Raw genomic sequence first — 21,497 nt, 5'->3', positions numbered from 1 at the left:
CTGGCCTCATCATGGTCCGGCGACAAACATTTGTTGCACACTGGGTGCACGTCGAGGTGTGAATACTTTGAGGTGCACACCGGGCACCTCTTGAACGGAGTTCGTTCCATGTTAAGTAGTCTGGAGCGTCGTGTAGGCCCGTCCGCGCCGACAGCACGCGGAAGGGCAGCAAGTGTTCGGAGCTGATGAAGAAACAAACCCGAACGATGGACAATACTGACGCTAATCCTAAAGACCTTTTGGTCTCAAGTTAGGAAAGTTAAACAACTATCGATTCCGACAGAGGGAACCGAAACACATCCGAACCCAATGGCGGAAAAAAACAATCTGGGGATGGAGGCGATGCCCATGCGCACTGTAGTCCAGGGGAGGAGCCACCTATCTCGTGATACTTCGAAGACTCTTCCAGGACAACAATGTGCAATCATCCGGACCCAACACTAGGCGGCGATCTATGCACAGATATGCACAGATATGAATGTCAGCCGCCCACATGCCTCGAACGCATATTAAATCAAAGTGATCCTGAAGCACCCTGGGAACTGAGGTTCTACTAGACTGTGTTGCTTCATGGGACCGCCATTGAGTGACAACATGATTGCTGAAGGCCCTGATAGGGCTGTGACCATGCGAGTGGCCCATGTAGGGCTGCTTTGCTGAATGGCCCATTATGGGCTGTATATGCCGAAGTGCTGTCTGGTACATGCAGGGCTGTATCGGACCAGTCTGTGTGGAGGGATACACTCTTCTGTCCTGTCAGGCTACAAAGTACTATTGAGAGGGACCCAATGGGACCGGCCCTATTGATAGTTCACTTTTGGCAGTGTCATTTTAGGATTGCTGCTCTTCAGGTGAATGACTGCACAGGTCATGGCAAGGCGGCTCCACCTAGGATGCTGTGACCACAAAGTGAAATCAATATTTTTAGGACATGTAGTAATTTGGACAAGTTTCAAGAACTTTTATGCATAATAACAGAATTCAGAACAACAAATAGTTTTCAGCACATAAAAGTTCAACATGCAGTAGGTACAAATATTTAACTACAAAGCAGAAAAAGAAGTGTGTCTCCCCTAGGACTTTTAGAACCGTGAAAAAAAATTATGGAGGGCAAACTGTAAGGACATCATCAGTCCTCACTGTACAATTCAGGTAAAGATCCATAATATGCCTGTGTTGGAAATGGCCCTTTTTGGAGGGTTATTCCATAAACTGTAGGCTTTTTCCTCCCTTTTTTACCTGATCTGTATGTGTTGGTTTTAGGACTCTGGGCAATTAACCACTGCTAATCAGTGGTTAAGTGCACATGCTCTCTGTGTAAACTGTGTCATGGATGGGTATTTCCATGACTGGCTTATTTGATTTATGTGTCAGTCCCTAGTAAAGTGCACGCAAACAGCCCATAAAGTGTAACTCTAGCCTGCCATTGCAGAGCCTGTCCGCAGCCTCGGGCTGCCAAATCGACTTGGCAAATGCACACACTTGCAAGGCCCTAAACCTTCCCTTTTCTACATGCGAGTCGCCCCTAAGGTAGGCCCAAGGTACCCCCATGGGTAGGGTGCATTGTATGTGAAAGGTAGGACATGCGCTGATGTGTGTGGCATGTCCTGATAGTGAAGTACAGCCTACTTCGTTTTTCACTATTGCAAGGCTATCAGTTCCCCAAAGGCCAGAATGGGCAGTTTGATCATTACATCCTATAATCCTGACTGACCCAGGGAATATGGTAGAAATTCGAGTTTAGTATGCCTGAACTCAGAATGATAGCATACATCTTTTAGTGAAGTTGGTTTTAACATTCTGTGTTTGAAAATACTAATTTTTTGAAAGTAGGTATTTTCTGACCTAGCCATCCAGCCTGCCTCTTCTAGATTGTGTATTAGCAGTCTGGTTTGTGAGTGACAGGGGCTGGGGGAGGCTCCAGGAGACAAGGTGAGTCAGCACAGGACTGAATAGACACATCTACACATAGATGGGTGGGAGGAGTAACACCTGGGTCTGAATAGGGCTGGGCTCACCTTCCACAATGCTGGCTCCACCTCCTGTGTTGCGTCTGATTACCCTGGCCTACACTGACAAAGGAAGAAGGAGCACACTGGCAGAACGCACTTAAAACTGGTTTGAACTAGGTACAGGCACCTCTGCCTTAAGAGAACAAAGGATTTGATGGTATAAATATTGGGCCCAGCCCCCCAGAGATCTAGATTACTTCTGAAATAAGGAGCCTGCCAGGAAGAAAGACCGGGAAAGCTGGAGAAGGAGTACTGCCCCTACGCTGCGTGTTGAGGTGTTAGCCTGCAGTGGTTGCTTCTGTCTTGAGCAGGGAAAGGACAGGACTGTGCTTTCATCATCCTGCTGTTAGACTTTTCTCCAAGGGCTTTAAGTAGAGCTTGCCTCCTGTTGGAAGTCTCAGGGATTGAACAGACTTCTGAGAGCTCTTTTGGGATCAAGGAGACTACCAAGAAAAAGAGCCGGAGAAGCTGTGAGGAGGAACTGCCTCTTTGCTGTGTGCTTTGTTGTGTTGGCCTGCAGTGGCTGCTTCTGTCTTGGGCAGTGAAAGGACTGAAATTTCTGCAATCTACTTTTGAGAGTGTCTCCAAGGGCTTCAGGTAGAGCTTGCCCCCTGTTCAAGAAGTCTCAGGAACAGCAAACCCGATGCAGTCTACGACGCCGTCTACGACGACGCTGCCGACTCAGTGTCCTGAAGGCACCGCAGAGGGCATTACCGCGACACCGCATCGCGACCCTGATCTCATCGCCGCCTCCTGCTGACGCCGCCACCGAGCTGCTGCTCGCACCGCGACCTAAGGGCCTCGCTTCAGGGCGACGCCTTGGTATCTCAGACGACGTCGCTCCACGCCGAACTCCACGCCACTGCTTGCACCTAGGTTCAAGGGCACTGCTCGTAAAGTTGCACGACGCACCACCCTCATCCCGCAACGCTGCCTTGGCCTACCGACGCTGGTACCATCAACTCCAGTTCGTCAGCCGACAACATCACTTCATCAACGACGCAGCTGCTGCACCATGATGTGACAAGCACCACCTACATCTCTCACCGCGACCCTGGTCTCACCGACAATGCCATATTATGCCGCCACGAGCAGCTGCTCGCACCGCGACCTGAGGGCACCGCATGCCGCATTGCTGCACTTTGCACCGCAGCACCCGAAGCCTGCCGAGGCCAGCGCTCTTGACTCCATCAGAGAGGAGATCGACATGCAACGCTTGTGACCTCCAGCGCCCCGACGACTCCAGCACCGACCACCGGCTGCAGATGCCTTCTCTTCGGAAGCTCAACGAGAGGTCCTATATGCCCTGCATTTCTAAAAGGTACTGTTTGCGGATCTTCCCGACACCGTAGCTGACCTGCGGCGCCGCGGTCAGCCAGAACTGTTTGGATTTGTTTGTTCACGACGCCGTGATAGCCCCGGAGCGAGCGATCGACATCAAAGAACTGTGTTTTCACTGTATCTTTGCAATTTAAAGACATCTTGCAACGCATCTATTTTGAAAGTACTGTACTGAGGATTTTTATCGTATTTGCTCTTGTTTTAAGTACATAAAAATATTGGATATTTTTCTAAACTGGTGTGGTGTTCTTTTTTTAGTGCTTACACTGTATTAATGTTGGTTTTGTGCAAATACTTTACACACTGCCTCTAAGATAAGCCTGACTGCTAGTGTCAAGCTACCAAGGAGGTGAGCAGCGGTTATTTTAGAGTGTAACTCCCTTATCCTGACTAGGAAGAAGGGTCCCTACTTGGACAAAGGTGCAAGCCCTTGCCAACTGGAGACCCCCATTTCTAACAGCCAGAAAGAGCAGATAATGTGTTTTAGAAATATACCTCGTAGATGCTTGGCTCAGGTAAAGTTTTATACGGTTAACTCCAACCGCATTATCACCCTTTATGTAAAAATAAGCTAAAGCATCCATTAACTAGCTGGAAAGGCCTAAAGAGAGAGAACTACTGTAATCTGCTAAGGGTGAGATGACTGCGAGAAGAGATGATGGAAGGAAAGCTGAACAAATCAAACATTCACCCCCAGTCACAGATTTGGGTTAAATCCATCGCTTTTTTGCTGCAACGCCATTCCAATTCGGACACAGTCATATGCAAATCAGTCTTGACCCTGCTCCCAAGGTCATCCAAAATGGGAAGGAAAGAAAATAAGCAGCACATGGCCAGCGCCCCAGGAAGGGTGCGCACTAAAGCCAGAAGGAGTTAAATATGCAACAGCTTTCCCGGTACAAACACAAATGTGAGATTTTTACAAGGTAGCATGCAAACCAAAAATGTATTGCTCAACAAATATGGTCGTCAGAGACTATGGTCTAACTAGACCCAATAGGCTTACTTAAAAGATTGAAAGAACCAAGTAAATAAATAGGATTTCTTATAAGATTTCTGCTTTCCGATTACATAAAACAAAATATTTTAAATGTACCACCACATAATGAGTGAAGTAATAAACTAGCGTAGCAAAGGTCTTCCAACTGTGGGGCTAACGCCCTCTACCTTTTATCCTCCCATGACTAGGTTTGAGCGGAGTTCGCAGAACTCTACAAAGTGACAAAAAAAACCCTGCCAAGCTACACAGAGATACGGTAGAGTGCATTACCTTGCATCGTTCACGCTGATTTTTTACGCTGGGTGTTTGCCCCACGCTTTAAAAATCAGTGTGAACAGCATCATAAGCAGTGCAAGAGGGTGCAGCTTCTTTCTGCTGCTTGAGTTGAAGTTCTACTTGAACGGCAGCTTATTCAATGCGAACAGAAGATTTGCCAACTTGAGAAGAACGACCATTCACGACCGCCCGCACTGAGAAATCTCGCTGGGAAGCGATCTCGCTATGGATTTTTTCCTTGCTCGCCAACTTACCATTGGCGAGCGAGGAAAAAACTCCGCTATGCGGTGTCTTTGGGAAGTCTGCAAGCTCTGCAGAGCGTGGAGTTAAAAAAAACTTTGCACATTCCACAAACAGAGCAAAATTCACCAACCAGGTCTACAAATGACCTGCCACATAGAAAGATCCCCACCCCCCCTACTTTTGTCTTCCAACTGGCATTGAGAGGTAAGCCTCATGAGTTTCCAACTTTGGTTTAATTTGTCAATTGATTACAATCAGAGTAAATCTTTAAAAAATGCATGCTAAAAAATATTCATATTCCCATGCATTCTTTTACAAAATCTTTGCAAAGAAAATTCATATGTTATTGCGCAGTGAGTACTCAAAATGGATGACAATTCAAAAGGTAGCAAGAGCATGTACGTATGTATGTATGTATGCCACAGTGTTAATGGTCAGTGCCCTGTTAAACGGAATTGGATTCCAATTGGCATCCGTCCAAAATCAGAGACACCTAAAAAAAAAATCTTGGTTTTGGAAATGCACTTAATAAAACATAGACATTGCACTCCATTCTGAGGGAGAGTTTAATAGATAACCACAGAAGCAGGTTCATTTGTGACTGTTGAAGGGAAACACTGATGAAGAACATTGGCTGCCACATAGAGTTGCAGATCTGACTATTCCAGTCACGATGGGCAGATGGTGAGGAAACGTATTCCATAAGGAAGTGAGGTAAACACTGAAATGTAAGCGGGGGAAGGGGGTGGTAAAAAAAAAAACAATCACATTAGGACTACACTATCTAAAGATGTGCACAAATATTCACTTGCTCTTCCACCTATTTCCTGTCTTTATAGGCTCACTAAAACACTTGCCACCAAAATAACACTAAACTAAAAATACACATTAACTTGTAAAAGTTGTCTTGTTTTTTAGTAAAAGGTTTGTTCGGTGCAAGTCTCGCATAACACAAGTTACCCGTCCAATTCGCCACAAAAAGTAAAAATTAGGGAGAAGGAGGGGGACGTAGAAATAATTTCTTTGTTACCTTGATAAGTCGTAGTGCTCCAGGGATACAGGATCAGTCACTTCACATTCCACGGGTATCTCAGGACAGGCATATTTGGTGTACCACTTAAAATTATATGCTTTGTCATTTTCCTCCTAGGGAGTAAAAAATATATAAAAACAAAAACATGAATACACCACATAAATGTGACTATTCAATGCGGCATTTGTTTTATGTTGCCAAATGTATTAATTGCATTGTTCAGGTTTCAAAAGTTATGGTTCAATGTTCACATAATAACTCAAGTTATGAAGCTACAAGCCAACTAATAGTGCGGTTTGGAGCCGCCAGGGGACTGATACTCTGGGTTGGAGAGAGCCATTTGGTGGAAGCACTACTTACTTGGAAGGAAGAGCAGGGCTGTGCTAAACGCCAGACGCAGGCCGGAGCCGTAGCCTAACAGCAGAGGAGCGGGAAGCAGTTGTAAGTTTGCCAGCATCACACACAGTCGGCAGCCGCAGCTCGTCAGGGCCCATACGGGTCCTCAGCCCAGCTGTCTAACAACAGAGCTGTACAGCAGAATAGGCTGAAGGGGTAGATGGCTGTACAACGCCAGAGTGGCGGGGCGGTAAGTGCAAAGGGGCTTGGCGACAACCCACGAAAAGTGGGGGCAGCAAATGTTCAGTCAGTGCAACTTGCTCACAGGGTGGAGACTTGTTAGTCCGACTGCCTGCAGCACCCACCCTCCCCCAGCACTGCCCGTCGCTGCAGCAATATTTTCATTGTACCCCTGCTTGTACCATGTGGCTCGTACCCTCACAGTGTCCCTGAATTGGGAGAAGCTGTGAGACCCTTTGTTTGTGTCTCACAACCATCAGCTCTTGAGCTTCCAAATCTCAAGCTTCAGAAGCTTGATACGAACCCCCGCCCATCCTTCCTTCCTGGGGTACATACTCAACCTTCAGCCATCTTGATATCCTACTGTAAAGGCCCCACCTAGGTCGGTGTTGTGCTCTTGCCCTCTGCAGTTGATTACTCAGAGAAAGCAGCAACACCACATGAATTCGAATTCAGGACCAGCTTCTCAAATCTAGGCTGAGGTAGCAATGTCAACTAAGAAATCAGGAAAAGTTCAACCAAAACATGCGAGAAGTGGATACAGTGGCTAGAGACTTTCTTCACCTTGCCGGGTTTGTCTTCAAGGCCGTAAAATCGTAAATCAAGTCTCAGTTATGCGGCACAAACAAACAGGACCCATTAAAAAAGGCAGAGCTACCAAAAGTAACACAGTACGGCAGGGAACTCTGAACCGAATATGTAAAATGGCAAAGCAGCAACTACAGAAATTCTCGGAGGCCCACTTCTCTAGAGAAAGTAATAGCATTGTCCTTAAAAGCAACACCATTCTAACTGAACAATATGTTGTGAAATCTAATCTGGACACCAGTAACCAGGCAAAAGAGGGGCTGATGGGCACAACCAATTGGTCGCTAGACCCCTTTGCAGCGCCCCAAACCACTAGTGACATCCAATTCAAGCCATTTTCAGTAGACATAAAAAGGAAACTGGGTGACTGGGAAAAGGATAGTTCAGCTATAATACAACTGTCTACAACAGCTGATTAAATTCCTCCTCCACCTCTCTACCTAATAATCGGTCACCTCCTACTATTCATAATTATTTGGACTTCGCAAATCACAGAAGCTGTGGCACGGTGCGAGTATACTAAAAACATAATCCGAAATAACCAGATTTAGTTATGGTAAGAGCTGCTCAGCCACCACACCCAAGTCAAAAGGACCTACACTCAAGGCAGCCTGTAAGCTTTCTATTGAACGAACCGGATGCCAAAATGTCATAGGTGATGGAGCAGTGACCACCAATTTTAACCACTGAGATAAACATCAAGAGATCCACTCCAAAACCTTATGCCATCTCCACAACCGATGTTATTCCTTTCAATTACACATCTCTGCTGGCCATAACAAGCAAACTTATATGGCAAGTACACATACTTTAACTTCACACCGACCGAATCTAGGCAGTCGCTAACTCCATATTAAACGTAGGGTCGCTAATCTTGAAACAAAAAACAAATGCAACCAAACAAAACTATGATAGCATGACCTGTGCCCGCGCCTCTACTGTAACAAACTCTAACCTCCTGGAGCTACTTTAATTACCTGTGGATAACCATAAGATGACAAACAAACTCAAATACAGACCCACAACTGCAACCACAGAACTAACCACTAATACCCACCTCGGGAAAGCAGGAGGGCCGATTCCTACCCCGGGCACTACAATTTCACTGTTAGCCCTAATCCCTCAACAGCACAAGAAAACCGAAATGAAGGGCGGAACTTAGGGACTGAAATGGGTGCACAAGATCAACAGTCTAGTACAGTGCTGACACCACAAATACAGCCAATATCCCACACAATTAAACCACTCACTAAAACAGAGAAAAAAGGCTAAAGAAAAATAAACGACATCCACCTAAAATATTACGCAAGCTACATATACAAAAGCAGACTGATATACCCAATCATAGCGACCAAGTTCAATTAAACACTTTTCCGATGTTCAATAATCTGCAAAAACAGGTCGAACCAAAATGTAACCACTCCAAGGAATGGGTCCACAAACCCAGAATTCAACAGTAATCTAGGCCCTAAGGGGGCAGGGCACCCTGCAGCTTTCAAATGACTATGACCCAGACCCCTGAAACCCTGCAAAATGTGAGGAACACAAAGCACACTTAACCCCCAAATGATAATACACATGTTCGACAACACGGCCACCCCTGGACAAGCAACATCAGGAAATACCAACTCACAAGAACCTCCAAAGGAGGAGAGCTATCAGTTAACACGAGATTTAAAAACATTGCTAATGGTGTTGACATCAACAAGTGGGCCCATTCAGTCACCCGCTCAAAGCACAATCCGGAACACTTGTCTAGCCAGGCATCAAGAGACATTAGCAGAAGGACTCTAGTTACGGTGAGATCAACAGACAGTAACACTCAATTTGCCTAGACCAACCACCAAGAGGAGCCATGATGGTACTATCACTCAACTCATCCTGCGAACGCTAAATACTTCAAGGGAGGGGGGTTTGGAGGGGGGGGGTTTATTAAACAGAGCAACGTCTTGTGCTTAGTACAGCACATTCCCTCTTTAACACATATTCACACTGACAACATAAACCGAGTTCAGTTTATGCATTCCTACTGCTCTCTACAGCAAGAGAAGACAATCGTGCCCTTGAGCTCAGAGTTGCATGCAATGCAAGTGTGGAAAGAATAGTCAGTATTCGAACAATGGGGCATTGAAATTTGTAAAGTAAAACCAGCAAAATACCTGTATATATTGCATAAAGTCAGGGATAACATCAGGCACTCTGACAAATTTGACAATCCTCTTAGTACTCTACAGAGTGCACATATAGCGCTTCACACTCTGGGGCATATAAAACAAGCATTTGCAATGCAATAGGTCTCGCATTAGGAAAGTTTGAGCTATTGGTATTGTAAATGACATTTTTTTTATTTATGTGTTTGTTTTGAAAATAGCCAAATAATTAGCTTTGTCATTTACAATGCCAATACTTTTACCGTTTGCAAATGTGACACCTATAGCATTTGTAATGCAACATGTTTTGTATTTTGTGAGCACTAGAGGGTAGCATAGAACCAATGCGTCAGCCCAGGGGTCCTCACATTGTAAATACTCAAGAGCCGCGGGACAAGCCATGAACTGCTGTGTCTATGCTCTTATCTTCCCCCTCTTTCTTGTGGCAATTGTTCCATCTGCTTTGCCTTGTTCCCCCCCCCAACTCACTGAACTGTATGTTTGGGTAGTGGGTGTGAAGATGGAGCATGGGGAAGGGGGGGCTGGGATTCGAGAGAGGATGGGGATTGCATGGCTAAATATATTTTTTTTAAAGCACAATTGAAAATGTGTATTAGCACTTTTTAAAAATTATTTTTTGCCACACTATACAGAATGACTACAAGTTTATGGCAAGTCTGCAATGCCCATTCTGTAAAGCATTAACAAAAGCATTGGTAGGTCTCAAAGGCACACCCTGTTGGCTTTGCCAATGCTTGTTTTGTTCTGTAGTCTTGCAAAAGTTAGGTGGTTACCGAAGTGACATTTATGGCAAGGGCGTTTCCACATTTTTGTAAAGATCACAAGACACGGACAGATGAGCATTTTTCTGGAAAGGAATGTTCTCCAGAGAACCCCGGTGAAACCAGGGTCTCCGAGGCTGCAGATAACATTTTAAGATTAGCAAGAAAAATAAACGTTTGCTCCAGCAATAGAGGGCACACTGGATGACCAAACAATCCTAGGCATTCAAGGTCAGGAACGCTGCAAAGGCCGAGTGCGCCTTCAATTTAGGTAAAGATGGCTTCTTTATCACCCAGACTGATGTTATCGCCTGAGCAAGCACGGCGCTGACTGCCGCTTCCCCCGTGACCCTGGGCAAAACCATGAACCTCGCTCTGCAGATTTTTGCAATCAGTAAGCCTTCTTTAAAAAAACATTTTTGTGGTCGAAGACCCCAGACTTATTTTAAGTTGATTGAGGCTTTAAGTTTAGGTTTGGGCACATAGAATAAAAAAATTATTTACTTTACTCCAGCCCCCCCTTTCTCCTCCAAGTCCGCATAACGAAATAAGTCTGTGGGGGGGGGGGGGTGGTCTTATGCGGACTACAGGATTCCCCAGCCGAGGATCCATACAGCCCTAAAAATGCCTTTTTCCGCATGTTTTTTCTGGGGCAGCTCTCCGAAACACTTCGAGGCTGCCTGCCCCTGGTGCTCTCTGCTGCTCCAGCCTGGCGCAACGTGAAGTTAAATGTGGCACTGGCTGCTGCCTTTGTTCTCTTTCAGGTGCCGCCTGAGACCAATAGCAGGGAGGATAGGCTTATTTATTTTATTTTATTTATTTATTTATGCATTTTTATATAGCGCGGACTTTACCCGAAGGCGTCAGAGCGCTTCACATTAGGAACAGAAATGAAACATAAAGAGAAACATTACAGAAGAGCAGATTACTAAAACATACGTTACTTACATAAGGTAATAGTGACAATTGTGAGCAAACAAAATACTTGAGGTAGTAAAAATTGTGAGCAACCAAAAATACATGAGGTAGTAAAGGTAATAGTGACAATTGTGAGCAAACAAAATACTTGAGGTAGTAAAAATTGTGAACAACCAAAAATACATGAGGTAGTCAAAAGTGCACAAGAGGAAAAGTGACAAGTGGGCAGTTATAAGAGAAAACAGAGTATAATTTGAGGTATAATACTGCAATAAGTGCTAGGCACAAGAACAGGCGTTACGTAGGCAAGGTGGCACTTGTGCAAGTATCAAAGGTAAAAACATGTGAGAGGTAGCAACCGTGTGTTACAAGGGCAAAGTGTTGTGTGCATGTTACAAAAGGGCACCGAACACAAGTACATGGAGAATACTGCAAAAAGGCAGACACTCCCACCACAGGAAAACACTGGGAAGGCACTCCCATGGTCATGGAAAGTAGAAAATATCAGTAGTGGGAAGTCTTCCTCCGAATAGCAAGAGGACGTGAATTACTTTTGGAGGTGTCTCTGGAGGAGGAGAACTTTGAGGTCCCTTTTGAAGGCCTGGGAGGAGGCGGTGGTCCGGAGCTCAGGCGGAAACGAGTTCCAGATTCTCACTGCGTTGCCTGAAAAGGATTGGGCCATTGTTCTTTCCTTCTTGAAAGTGGGAGGTTCAAGCAGTAGATTCTCGGCATTGCGTGAAGGTCTAGAGCCTCCAGAGAGTTTCAGTTTATTCACCAGGTAGCGGGGAGAGGAGGAGTGCAAGGCTTTGTGGGTGATACAAGCGGTCTTGTAGATAGCTCTAGCCTCGAAGGGAAGCCAGCGGAGGGTGGATAACAACGGTGTGATGTGATCGCTTCTTTTGGCCCCATAGATGAAACGAGCTGCTGAATGGAAGACAGACTTAAGTGGGGACAGGTGAGATTTGGGGAGGCCAGTAAGAAGAGAATTGCAGTAGTCTAGTCTGGAGAGGACCAGCGATTGCACCAGGGTTATAAGGTCCTGCTCCGGGAAGAAGCGACGGATTCCCCAAAGAAGGCGCAGTTGGTAGCGAGCAGATTTTGCAATAGAATTGATGTGGGGAGTTAGATTGAGTTTTTTGTCTAGAATGACACCAAGAGATTTTGCGCTGTCGACAATGATGGGTTTGTTGTTTAGTAGATTCATCTGATCCATCCATGATTGAACCGGGGGAGGAGAGAGTGAGGAGGAGAAGAGGAGGAATTCAGTTTTGGAGGGATTCAGAATTAATTGATGAGATGACATCCAGTTTTGAATGGAGTCAAGAGTAGATTTTAGGATGGAGAGATCATGAGTGGAGGCAACCTTGAGGTAGAGTTGAGTGTCATCTGCATAGAGATGATAGTGAATCCCGGATTTGCTTAGGAGGTTTCCCAGTGAGATTGAACAGTGTGGGTGCAAGTATAGAGCCTTGGGGAACACCTTGACCCACCGCCACAGGAGACGAAAGACTGTTCGCTATTTTGATCATTTGAGATCTGTCAGAGAGGAAGGATGCAAACCATTTAAGCACAGTGCCCTCCATGCCCATTCTCTGTTGAAGAATATTGAGGAGGGTGTTGTGATTAACAGTGTCGAAGGCTGCGGAGAGGTCAAGGAGAATTAGCAGACAGGACCCCCCTGAGTCGAGTATCCTCAGCGCATCATCAACCACTTGCAGTAGGGCTGTTTCAGTGCTGCAGTTTTGGATGAAGCCGGACTGACAATTGTCAAGAAGATCATTGTCCTTGATATGACGAGAGAGTTGTTTGGCTACACATCTTTCCGTTATCTTTGCAAGAAAGGGAAGGTTAGTGATGGGGCGGTAGTTATTGAGGTCATTCGCATCAGCAGTGGGCTTTTTCAGCAGAGGGGTGACCTGCCCAGTTTTGAAGGGGACAGGAAGGGAGCCTTGCCAGAGGGAGAGGTTGATCAGAGTGGTCCAATAGGAGAGGGAATGGGTATAGAAGTCAAAGGCAATGGCACTGGGGATAGGGTCAAGCGAATGGTTGGAGGGCTTTGTTTCCCGTATGCATTTGAGAAGGGCATCTTCAGATATGGGATCAAAGCTCTGCCAAATGGCTAAGGATTTGCGCTCCTCTGGAGGTGTAGGATGAGCAACCTGATCCACAAGTGATTTCACCTTTCCATCGAAGAAAGTAGCGAAATCCGCTGCTCTCTTTGTAGAATCCTCCACCTTGGAGGTTGGGGGAGAGCAGCTCGGAGTCTTGATGAGATCGAATAGTTTTTTGGGTCTATTTTTGGCAGAATCAAGGAGGGTTTTGAAGTGCGTCGCTTTCTCAAGGAAGATGTGCTTGTGGTATTTGGATCTTGCTGTCCGAAGCAAGGCTAAATTGTCAGTGGAAGGCAATTGCCTCCATTGCTTCTCCAGGAATCTTAGCTGCTTCCTTTCCTCATAAAGGGATTTGTTGAACCAAGGTGCTGAGGGAGTGGGCCTTATCCTTTTGCTTTTGAGTGGAGCGACGTTATTAATTTCAGCTTCAAGAACTGTGAGGCATTGGGAGGTGAGATCGTCAACAGCTATGTTCGGGTCTAGCCTTGGAAGTGAAAGCAAAGCTGATTCACAGAGGGGACCAACATCAATGTTTTTGGCATCACGGAACCAGGAGATGGCCCTCTTGGGTTGGCCAAGAGTTATAGAGTGTGAAAGTTGAAGAGAGAATGGGATGAGGTGGTGGTCAGACCAATCTACATGAATAGGGGTAGTAGTAGAGAGCATGCCTGCTTTAGAAATAACAAGGTCCAGGATTGCGCCCTTAGAGTGGGTTGGTTCAGTGCAGTGTTGGATAAGATCATTTGCCGAGAGGAAGGTGGCCAGTGAATTCGCAGAGGAGTCTTGTGGTGCGCCCCAGTGGAGATTGAAGTCACCCACGATGGTCTGATTGTCACTTTGAGAGTATTGGTCGCTGATGAAGTCTTTGAGATCTTCTATAAACGAAGAGCTACTGCTACAAGGCGGGCGGTAAATGATATGGAATCTGAGCGGTGAACGGTGTTGCAATTGAAGCTCAAGAGAAAGGCATTCAAAGGTGTGGGAGGAGCTGCTAGGAGACGCCTTAAGTTGGAGGGCGTTTCTGAAGATGACTGCAACACCTCCCCCCGTGTTTTCAGTTCTGTCATTCCTAAATATGGAATAACCTGTGGGTAATAGGAGATCAAATATAGAGTGAGAGGTATCTTTGAACCAGGTCTCTGTGAGGAAGAGCATGTCAAGTTTGTGAAGGGTGATGGTGTCGGAGATTTCAAGTTTGTGTTTTACTGCAGATCTGCAGTTGTGAAGCATACAGCGCAGCTCTGTCAAGACTGTTTTGGTGACGGGGGCACTTGGGCTCTGAAGGGTGATCGGGATATTGTACATTTGCGGAGGTGCTCGGGAGGGTTTAGGTGGACGCTTTGTTCTGACAGAGGTGATTGTCGGAATAGTGTAGACAGTGGGGTTGCTAGGGTATGCCTGTTGAAGAAGGGTGGCGTTCAAGGGCTTGTGTGAGTTAACGACGCTTGCAGACGAAGGGTTGAGCTTGGCTGTATTGGGGTGAGGGGGCGAGGTGCATCTCTGGGGAAGTTGCGAGGGGGTAGAGGTGCATGGAGGGGTGGGGATCTTAGAGCATAAAAGTGAAATGGCAGCTGTCAGCTGAGAGATGGAGGTGATCAGAGAGCCTAGCGTATTTTCCAGTGAGAAAGAGGCAGAGCACGGAAGGTTAGGTGGCTCGATTGAAATAAGGGGGGGTGGAATTGGTGGTGGACGGCAGGGAGAGGTGGGAGGACAGGGGGTGTGTTGGGGGGTGGGGTTCACAGGTGGGGAAAGGTGGAGGTTGGGAGCGGGAGTAAATGAATTGGGGGTTAAGGGAGAGTTGTCATTGTTGGTGTTGCAAGAGGGAGAGGAATTAGGGACAAATTTAGAGGGAGAAATGTGCGGAACACGTCGGCAGGGAAGTAGGAGGTGGGAGGCCTGTGTGGCGTCATGGGAGTGTAGGAGGTTTGGGCGGAAAAGAGGTGCATTGGTTGCGGAGGTCCTGTCAGTTAGGAGAGGTAGCAGCGAGGGAACGGTCATCTGGCAGAGTGAGGGGGGTTGAGAGAAAGGGAAGTTGAGGAGGGGAAGTGGTTCTGCTGGGCCCGAGGGAGGGAGAAGGAAGGTGTTCCTAGGAGGGGAAAGGGGGTAGTGCGGCAGTACTGGAGGAGTAGGAGGGAGGAGCGAGATGCAGTGGGAATGTGGCAAACACGGGGTGAATGACGAGGGAATGAAGGGGTGGAGAGGAGGGACGGAAGGAGGGCTAAGGGGAGCATAGAGACAGTTAATTGGGGAAGAGTGGGTGATGGGAAGAAGTATGGGGGAGGAGAATAGATTGGAGTATCGTGATAGTGCAGATGGGACGAGGAGCGTGTTAGCTAGTGGTAAGGCTGAAGTAATGCGGGAGGGGACATACTGTGGGGGGGGAGGAATAGGCGATGAGGTAAGTTGGGGGGGGGAGGGAAAAGGGCCGACCTGCGCTTCTCGAGAGTGCAGCCAATTGGAGTGGGGTGGGGTCGGCGGAGGAGAAAGGGAGTAATGGGTGGAGCTGGAAGGAGAGTCAAGGGGAAACCCGGTTGCAGAGACGGGGAGTAAGGTAGGGAAGAGGTGGTCAAAGAGCGAGAGGCAAGAGTCTTTGCCTTGGATCATGACAGTACCGTTGTTATAGAGTGAGATAGTGAGGTAGCCATTGAAGCACCCAGAGGGGGACATTTTTAGTTGTTTCCCATAAGGGATAGAGGAGGAGGAGACGACGTTAAGGGAATTGTAAAAACTGTTGGACCAAGAGGGGATGTCGCGAGTGAAGAAGATGAAATCGTTTTTGAGCCTCCCAAGACGACCATTGTAAAATTGATCCACAAAAAGGGAGTCCGGGAAACGTTCAATAGTGTTATGCTTAAGTCGTTTTATTGTAGCTTTAGTCTGGTCGGGAGGATAAATGATTTTGTAGCAATTGGCTCCAGTCTTAACTCGAGAGGTGGCCATGTTGGGAAGCTGAGGCGAAGGAGGGTGGGGGAGAGATGAGAGGGGTGTTGCTGGGAGAGCGGTAGTGAGGAGAAAAAAGAGGGCAAAAAGGGGGCGCATAATCCAAACGGTTATGGTGGAAAAACTGGGTTAATGTGCTGTCAGGCTGTAAAAAGGCCTAAACGATGCAGCTGGCACTACTTGCTGCGCAGCTGTCAAAAGGCCTAAACGGTGCAGCTGGCACTACTTGCTGCGCAGCTGTAAAAGTCCTAAACGGTGCAGCTGGGAATCACAAGTGACATTAGTGACATTAGTGAGCAATCAAAATATATGAGGTTACAAAGTACAAAGTGGCACTAGTGTTCAACCAGCATAACCAAAAACATAAGAGGTAGCTGTTGGTGTAATTCATGAATAAAAAGTGAAATGGGTGCGGCTTACAGGATAGAAAGAGATGGGCGCAGCTTACACAAAGTGTATATAGATATGTGAGGTAGCGATCAGTGCAGTACAGGAATAAAAATTGAGATGGGTGTAGCTAATACTAATGTCTATAAATATGTGAGGTAGCGGTCAATGCAATACATGAATAAGAAAGTGCGATGGGTGCAGCTTATAATACTGTACAGTATACACATAAAAGTATAATATTAAAGATATAACGGACCAAAATACTGGTGCAAACAAAAGGCAGCATTAGTCAAAAAATGACAAAAGTGAGCAGCGAGAAATACATGAGGTAGCAATCGGTGCATTGAATACAAGTATAAGTATAATACTGCAATAAGTGGCAGACACTCGGTAGTTGAGATTAGTCTAAAGAGGCCAGTTCATAGGTATGGTCATATATTGAGCAGGACTAGTTCATGATGGCCGCCACAGAGAGAGCGAGACCACTCTAAAATGGCCGCCAGAATAGGGGAGATAGAAACGTTAGTCCTCTGTTAGTTGCTGTTGCTTTAGGAACAGGAAAGGGCAGAGTCAGTTTCTATTTGAGCAATCCCAGTTCCTATCTTGCTGGGAGGGAGTCTTATCTCTATTATGGTGGTCTTGTGTGGAGGAGTCAGGCCGGGGAGCCTCCTGGGCCTCGTGGATACAGGAGGGGATTTATTGCTACAGTTTTATGGCCCCAGCCATTTTGAACAAAGGAAAAAGGAAAGTGGACAAGCTGATCAGGGTGGATAAATACCTTCTTGTAGTTCTGCTCATCCAGTGCTTTGATGTTGCCAGCAAAGTGATGCATTTAACACAGTCCATCATATTTCTTAAGGGTGATGTAAACGCTACCTGAGGTCCGACATTTCTGAAAAGTCTTGTCAGCTCAGTCAAAAACTTAGCTGTGATTTCAGCTCAGTGGATATGCAGATTTTGAAGTTGAGAGAGATGCAAACCTCGAGGCTTTTGTCAGAATGTGTGCATCGATTTCTGACAGATTTGAGAGCAGGAAGGGCAGTCTTGAACTACAGCCAGGTTGTCTCGGACTGACGAGTCCTAAACAGACCCGTGGTGTCTCGGATTCACGGCTCACTCACTCCAAGAAAGAGGTCTCTGAATGACTGCTCCACAGCAGGCCCGGTTTTACTTCGCACCATTTCAGGCATAGCAGTCAGGATGTCTCTTATTGACTTCCCTGTCTCTTAGGGGTCTCCTTTTCACTGCTCACAAGGTCAGGCACCGCAGTTAGGCTGTCTCTGAATGACTGTATGTCTCTGATTCACTGCTCATGCACTCCAGCCTAGATGTCTCTGAGTGACTGCTCCTCCACAGACCGAGCGTGCATCTGCTTCGAGTGCCTTGCGGTGCTCAGGGTTCCGTTTCACAGCGCTTCTCTAGCCGTCAGATCTCGGTTTTAGCGCCCCAAGCGCATGCACCGTAACCCGGGGTCTTCGTGGCACTAGCTGCACCAGTGTGAACGGCTGTGGGGGAGGGGGAGGATTCATCGCCCTCCTGCGGACTTTACGACCTCAGGCGCCTGGCTCCGGGCTTTCACTGACCGGACTCCATGCAACGAATGTCCCAGCCTGGGAGATGTCTCTTGTCGCCCCTCGTGTACCAGAGGCACGGAGCACTAAACGATTCTACTCTGTACTCTCCCAGACCTGCACCTGCACGTCCGCTCTCTCCTGCAGCACTCTCTCTCTCGCAGGACTCCTGCAGCTCGGTCTACAGCTCCGGCTCCGTCCCTCAGCGCTCCCGGGCTGCAGCCACTCCACAGCTCCGGCTCCCACCATCAAGTCTCCCGGACTCTACCAGAGCTCAGGGAAGCTACGGAGGTCCTGGCAAGTGGCAAAAGGTAGAAATGGGCACTGTGCATGTTGGCACCACCGTCTCATGAGACGGCACTCTGCTGGGGGCTGCATTCCCTGCTTAATTCCCTGTTAAGTTGAGATGAGGAGCCGCCAGTCTCTGAGTCTGAGTCTCTGCCCAAGTCCCGGGGACGCAGCCAGCAGTATCCCCCACCGGTTGTTACCGCCGAGCTGCTGTCTGCAAGTGATCTATGCCCAGATGCATCAACCATTTTAGGAAGTGCAAACGGTGCGATTCGCATAAATCGGCCTTTTGCACTTCCTAAATTGGTTACTGGGATGCATCAAGCATTTTTTGGAAATCGCTTTTTTTGCGAGTTCCAAAAAATGCGATTGCTGTTAAGGAATCGCACATTTGCGATTCCTTAACAGCAATGCATCATCCCCAAAACATTTGCGATTTCCAAAATTGCAAATGCAAATTACCACGAAGTTCAACTTCGTGGTAATTTGCAAAAATGTTTAAAAACGCATGAAAATGCATTTTTTAAACGTGTACGTTACAGGCACACATGTCCTTAGGACATGTGTGTATGTAACTCACATGTAAAAGTGCATTTCATGAGTGCAGGGGGGGGTCCTTTGGACCCCCCTCTCCACCCTTGAAAGGCTTTGATGCATTCCAAATTGAAATTGCGAATTCGCAATTCCCATTCATTCCTATCGGCATTTCAGCCCATAGGAATGAATGGGAATATCGGATTCGCTATTTGGAACTCGCAATTTTATTGGAATTCGGTAAAAATTGCGATTTTTACCGAATTCCAATAAAATTGCGAATTTAATGATGCATTGCCATTTGCGAATCCTTAATTGCGATTCCTTATTTTTCGCAATTAAGGAATCGCAAATGACAACGTTGATGCATCTAGGGGCTAATCTCTAGGAGATGTCAATCTAGCTCCCTGGTGGGAGAAGGCAGCTATTTTGTGCCCACCTCTGACTTGGAAACACGAGAGGAAAACACTTAATCAGAAGAACACAAGGGGGACTGTACCTCGGACTCTACAAGGAATCTGTATTTTCGTTTTGGGAATGATTTTGTATTTTTGCTTACGGGGACTCACTTCTTCAATCTTCCCTTAGCTGCCCCTACACCACTGCAAGCTACCCGACACTGCTCCTAATGCGGCGAGCTTCCACACGTTCCAATTTCGACCTGATAAAACCTTACACATACTCAGAAATTAAGCTAAAATGGAACCAACCAGGATTATGTGCTTCATGGGTAAACACTTATAAGGTCCTAAAGGTGAGACCTATCGGCTATGCTAATGCTTGTTATTAGTTCTCTATTACTCCTTTCCCACCAAGTCAATTATTTTGTTGAGAGAATGTATGTAAGCTTGTGTACTTTGTGCCCCCTTCTTGGAATCTTCTATTCTATTGTTTGTTCATTGTCTGCAGGATCTTGATTGAACCCTTTTGGGGGGGGGGGGGGGGGGGGGAGGGGGTCGCTGCCTAAACTTCCTTCCAATTGCATGCAGGACCATTAGAAGTGAGCTGGTGCTGCTCGGTTCCTGCTGTTTCACCAGCAAATGTTTTATTTCTCCCAGGTACTGTTCACAAAATGTGAGGGGTATCCTTACAAACGAAGGGGACAGGGTTAATTGCAAAAAAAATCAGTGTTGTCTCCCCGTGACACTTGAAATACCTGGCGCAATAAACACTCTTATTCAAACCTCAGTCGTGCACAGACTGAACGACTGAGCCCAATTATATGTGAAAATGTTACATTTTATTAATAAAACAATAATAAACTCCTTTTAGAACAATTACAAATATTAACAAGTTCATATTACGGAGTGCCGCCGCGCTGCCCGCGGCGACCCGGAAGCTCTTGGCCGGCCGGCGAATCAGGTCGCGGCCGACCGGAAGTCCCGCCTCCCGAGGTCCGCGAGCCCGATTGAGAAGAGGAGACGAGCCGCGCCGCGCCGTGAGGAGCCCGCCGGAAGAGCGTAGTCGGTGAGTGGGGCCCAGGGCTGAAGTGAAGTGCGTGCGTGCCTGTGTGTATGCCTGGGAGGGGAGGGGGGGGGGGGGGGGGGAGTGTGTGTGTGCGCGCGTGCGTGACTGTGTGTGCGCATGCGTGACTGTGTGTGATTGAGCCTGTATGTGTGTCGTATGCCTGCGTGTGCATGCGCGCGCCTGTGTGTGTGTGTGTGTGTGTGTGTGTGTGTGTGTGTGTGTGTGTGCGCGCACGCGCGCGCCTGTGTATGCGTGCATGCAGAGGGGTGGGGGCTGGCTGTGTGCGAGCAGGGGCTGTGAGTTGATCTGCGCAAGCACGGGTCAGACGCGCGCTCCCGCGGGGAAAACTGCGAGCTCGTAACAGATTGGTGTCCTCATTCCCCAGCATTCTCACTAACGGGCCACAATAGGTCTGAAGCAGACACCTTCAATGCTCACGCATTGAGGGTAGGTCTGCTCGACCTAAAAAACGAGCTGGATCAACGGAGGCAAGGAGCATCAAGACAAGAAAATGGACTACGTAGATTAATCAGTGGGAAAAGAGGTAGGCTGCAGCCCGCTAGCTGCAACGCTGCAGGCGACACCCAAGACATAAATCTTAGCCTTACTCACAAAGCAAGGTTGCACAATGTTTGCAAGCCCAATCATCCTTTGATGATATGATATGATAAAGGAACTTATACAGCGCACGTTCACCAACGGTTCCTTGGCGCTTTCAGGACAAGCAAAAGACAGGGCTGCGAGGAAGAGAAATTAATTGTAGGCTTGGGAAAATAGCCAAGTCTTCAGAGCCCTCCTAAATAAAGGATAGGAGGGGGTGAGACGGAGATCAAGTGGGAGAGCATTCCAGAAACGGGGAGCTTGCGAGGCGAATCTTAATCCCCCAAATTATTTGCGCTTGAAGGAGCTGGTAGACAGTAGGTTAGAGCCTGAGGAACGAAGAGCAAGGGAGGGGGGTGTACCGGTGGAGGCGGGAGGCAATAAAAGCTGGACCTTGAAGAGAGAGGGCCTGGTTTATCAAGCAGCCAACTTTGAAGAGGCTGCGCTGGACCACAGGGATCCAGTGCAGGCTCTTCAAGAGAGGCTTAGCAGAGCTAGACTTAGGTTGTCCAAAGATGAGTCTTGCTGCTTGATTTTAAATGAGTTGGAGTTGATGGGATTGGTAAGTAGGGATACCAATGTACAGTGAGTTTACGTAATCTATCCGAGTAATTACTAAACCCGGCGTAACTTGGACTAGGGCATCATGGGTAAGGAATCTACTCATTTTTCTGTTG

The 21,497-nt window shown here is 47.2% G+C and overlaps 1 protein-coding gene across 1 annotated transcript in view; it reads right to left on the bottom strand.

Annotated features, from left to right (window-relative positions):
* Positions 1-21,497, bottom strand: part of IGF2R (insulin like growth factor 2 receptor) — a 1,757,136-nt gene that overhangs the window by 1,271,902 nt on the left and 463,737 nt on the right. Inside the window, exon 17 of the mRNA XM_086927157.1 lies at positions 5,903-6,018. Coding sequence (XP_086783283.1) covers positions 5,903-6,018 — 116 coding nt within the window. The remainder of the gene's footprint in view (positions 1-5,902; positions 6,019-21,497) is intronic.

This window comes from Lissotriton vulgaris, chromosome 6 (genome assembly GCF_964263255.1).
Source record: "Lissotriton vulgaris chromosome 6, aLisVul1.2, whole genome shotgun sequence".
In the NCBI taxonomy this organism is placed as follows: Eukaryota; Metazoa; Chordata; class Amphibia; order Caudata; family Salamandridae; genus Lissotriton; species Lissotriton vulgaris.
This window is presented reverse-complemented; position numbering and strand designations above follow the sequence as displayed.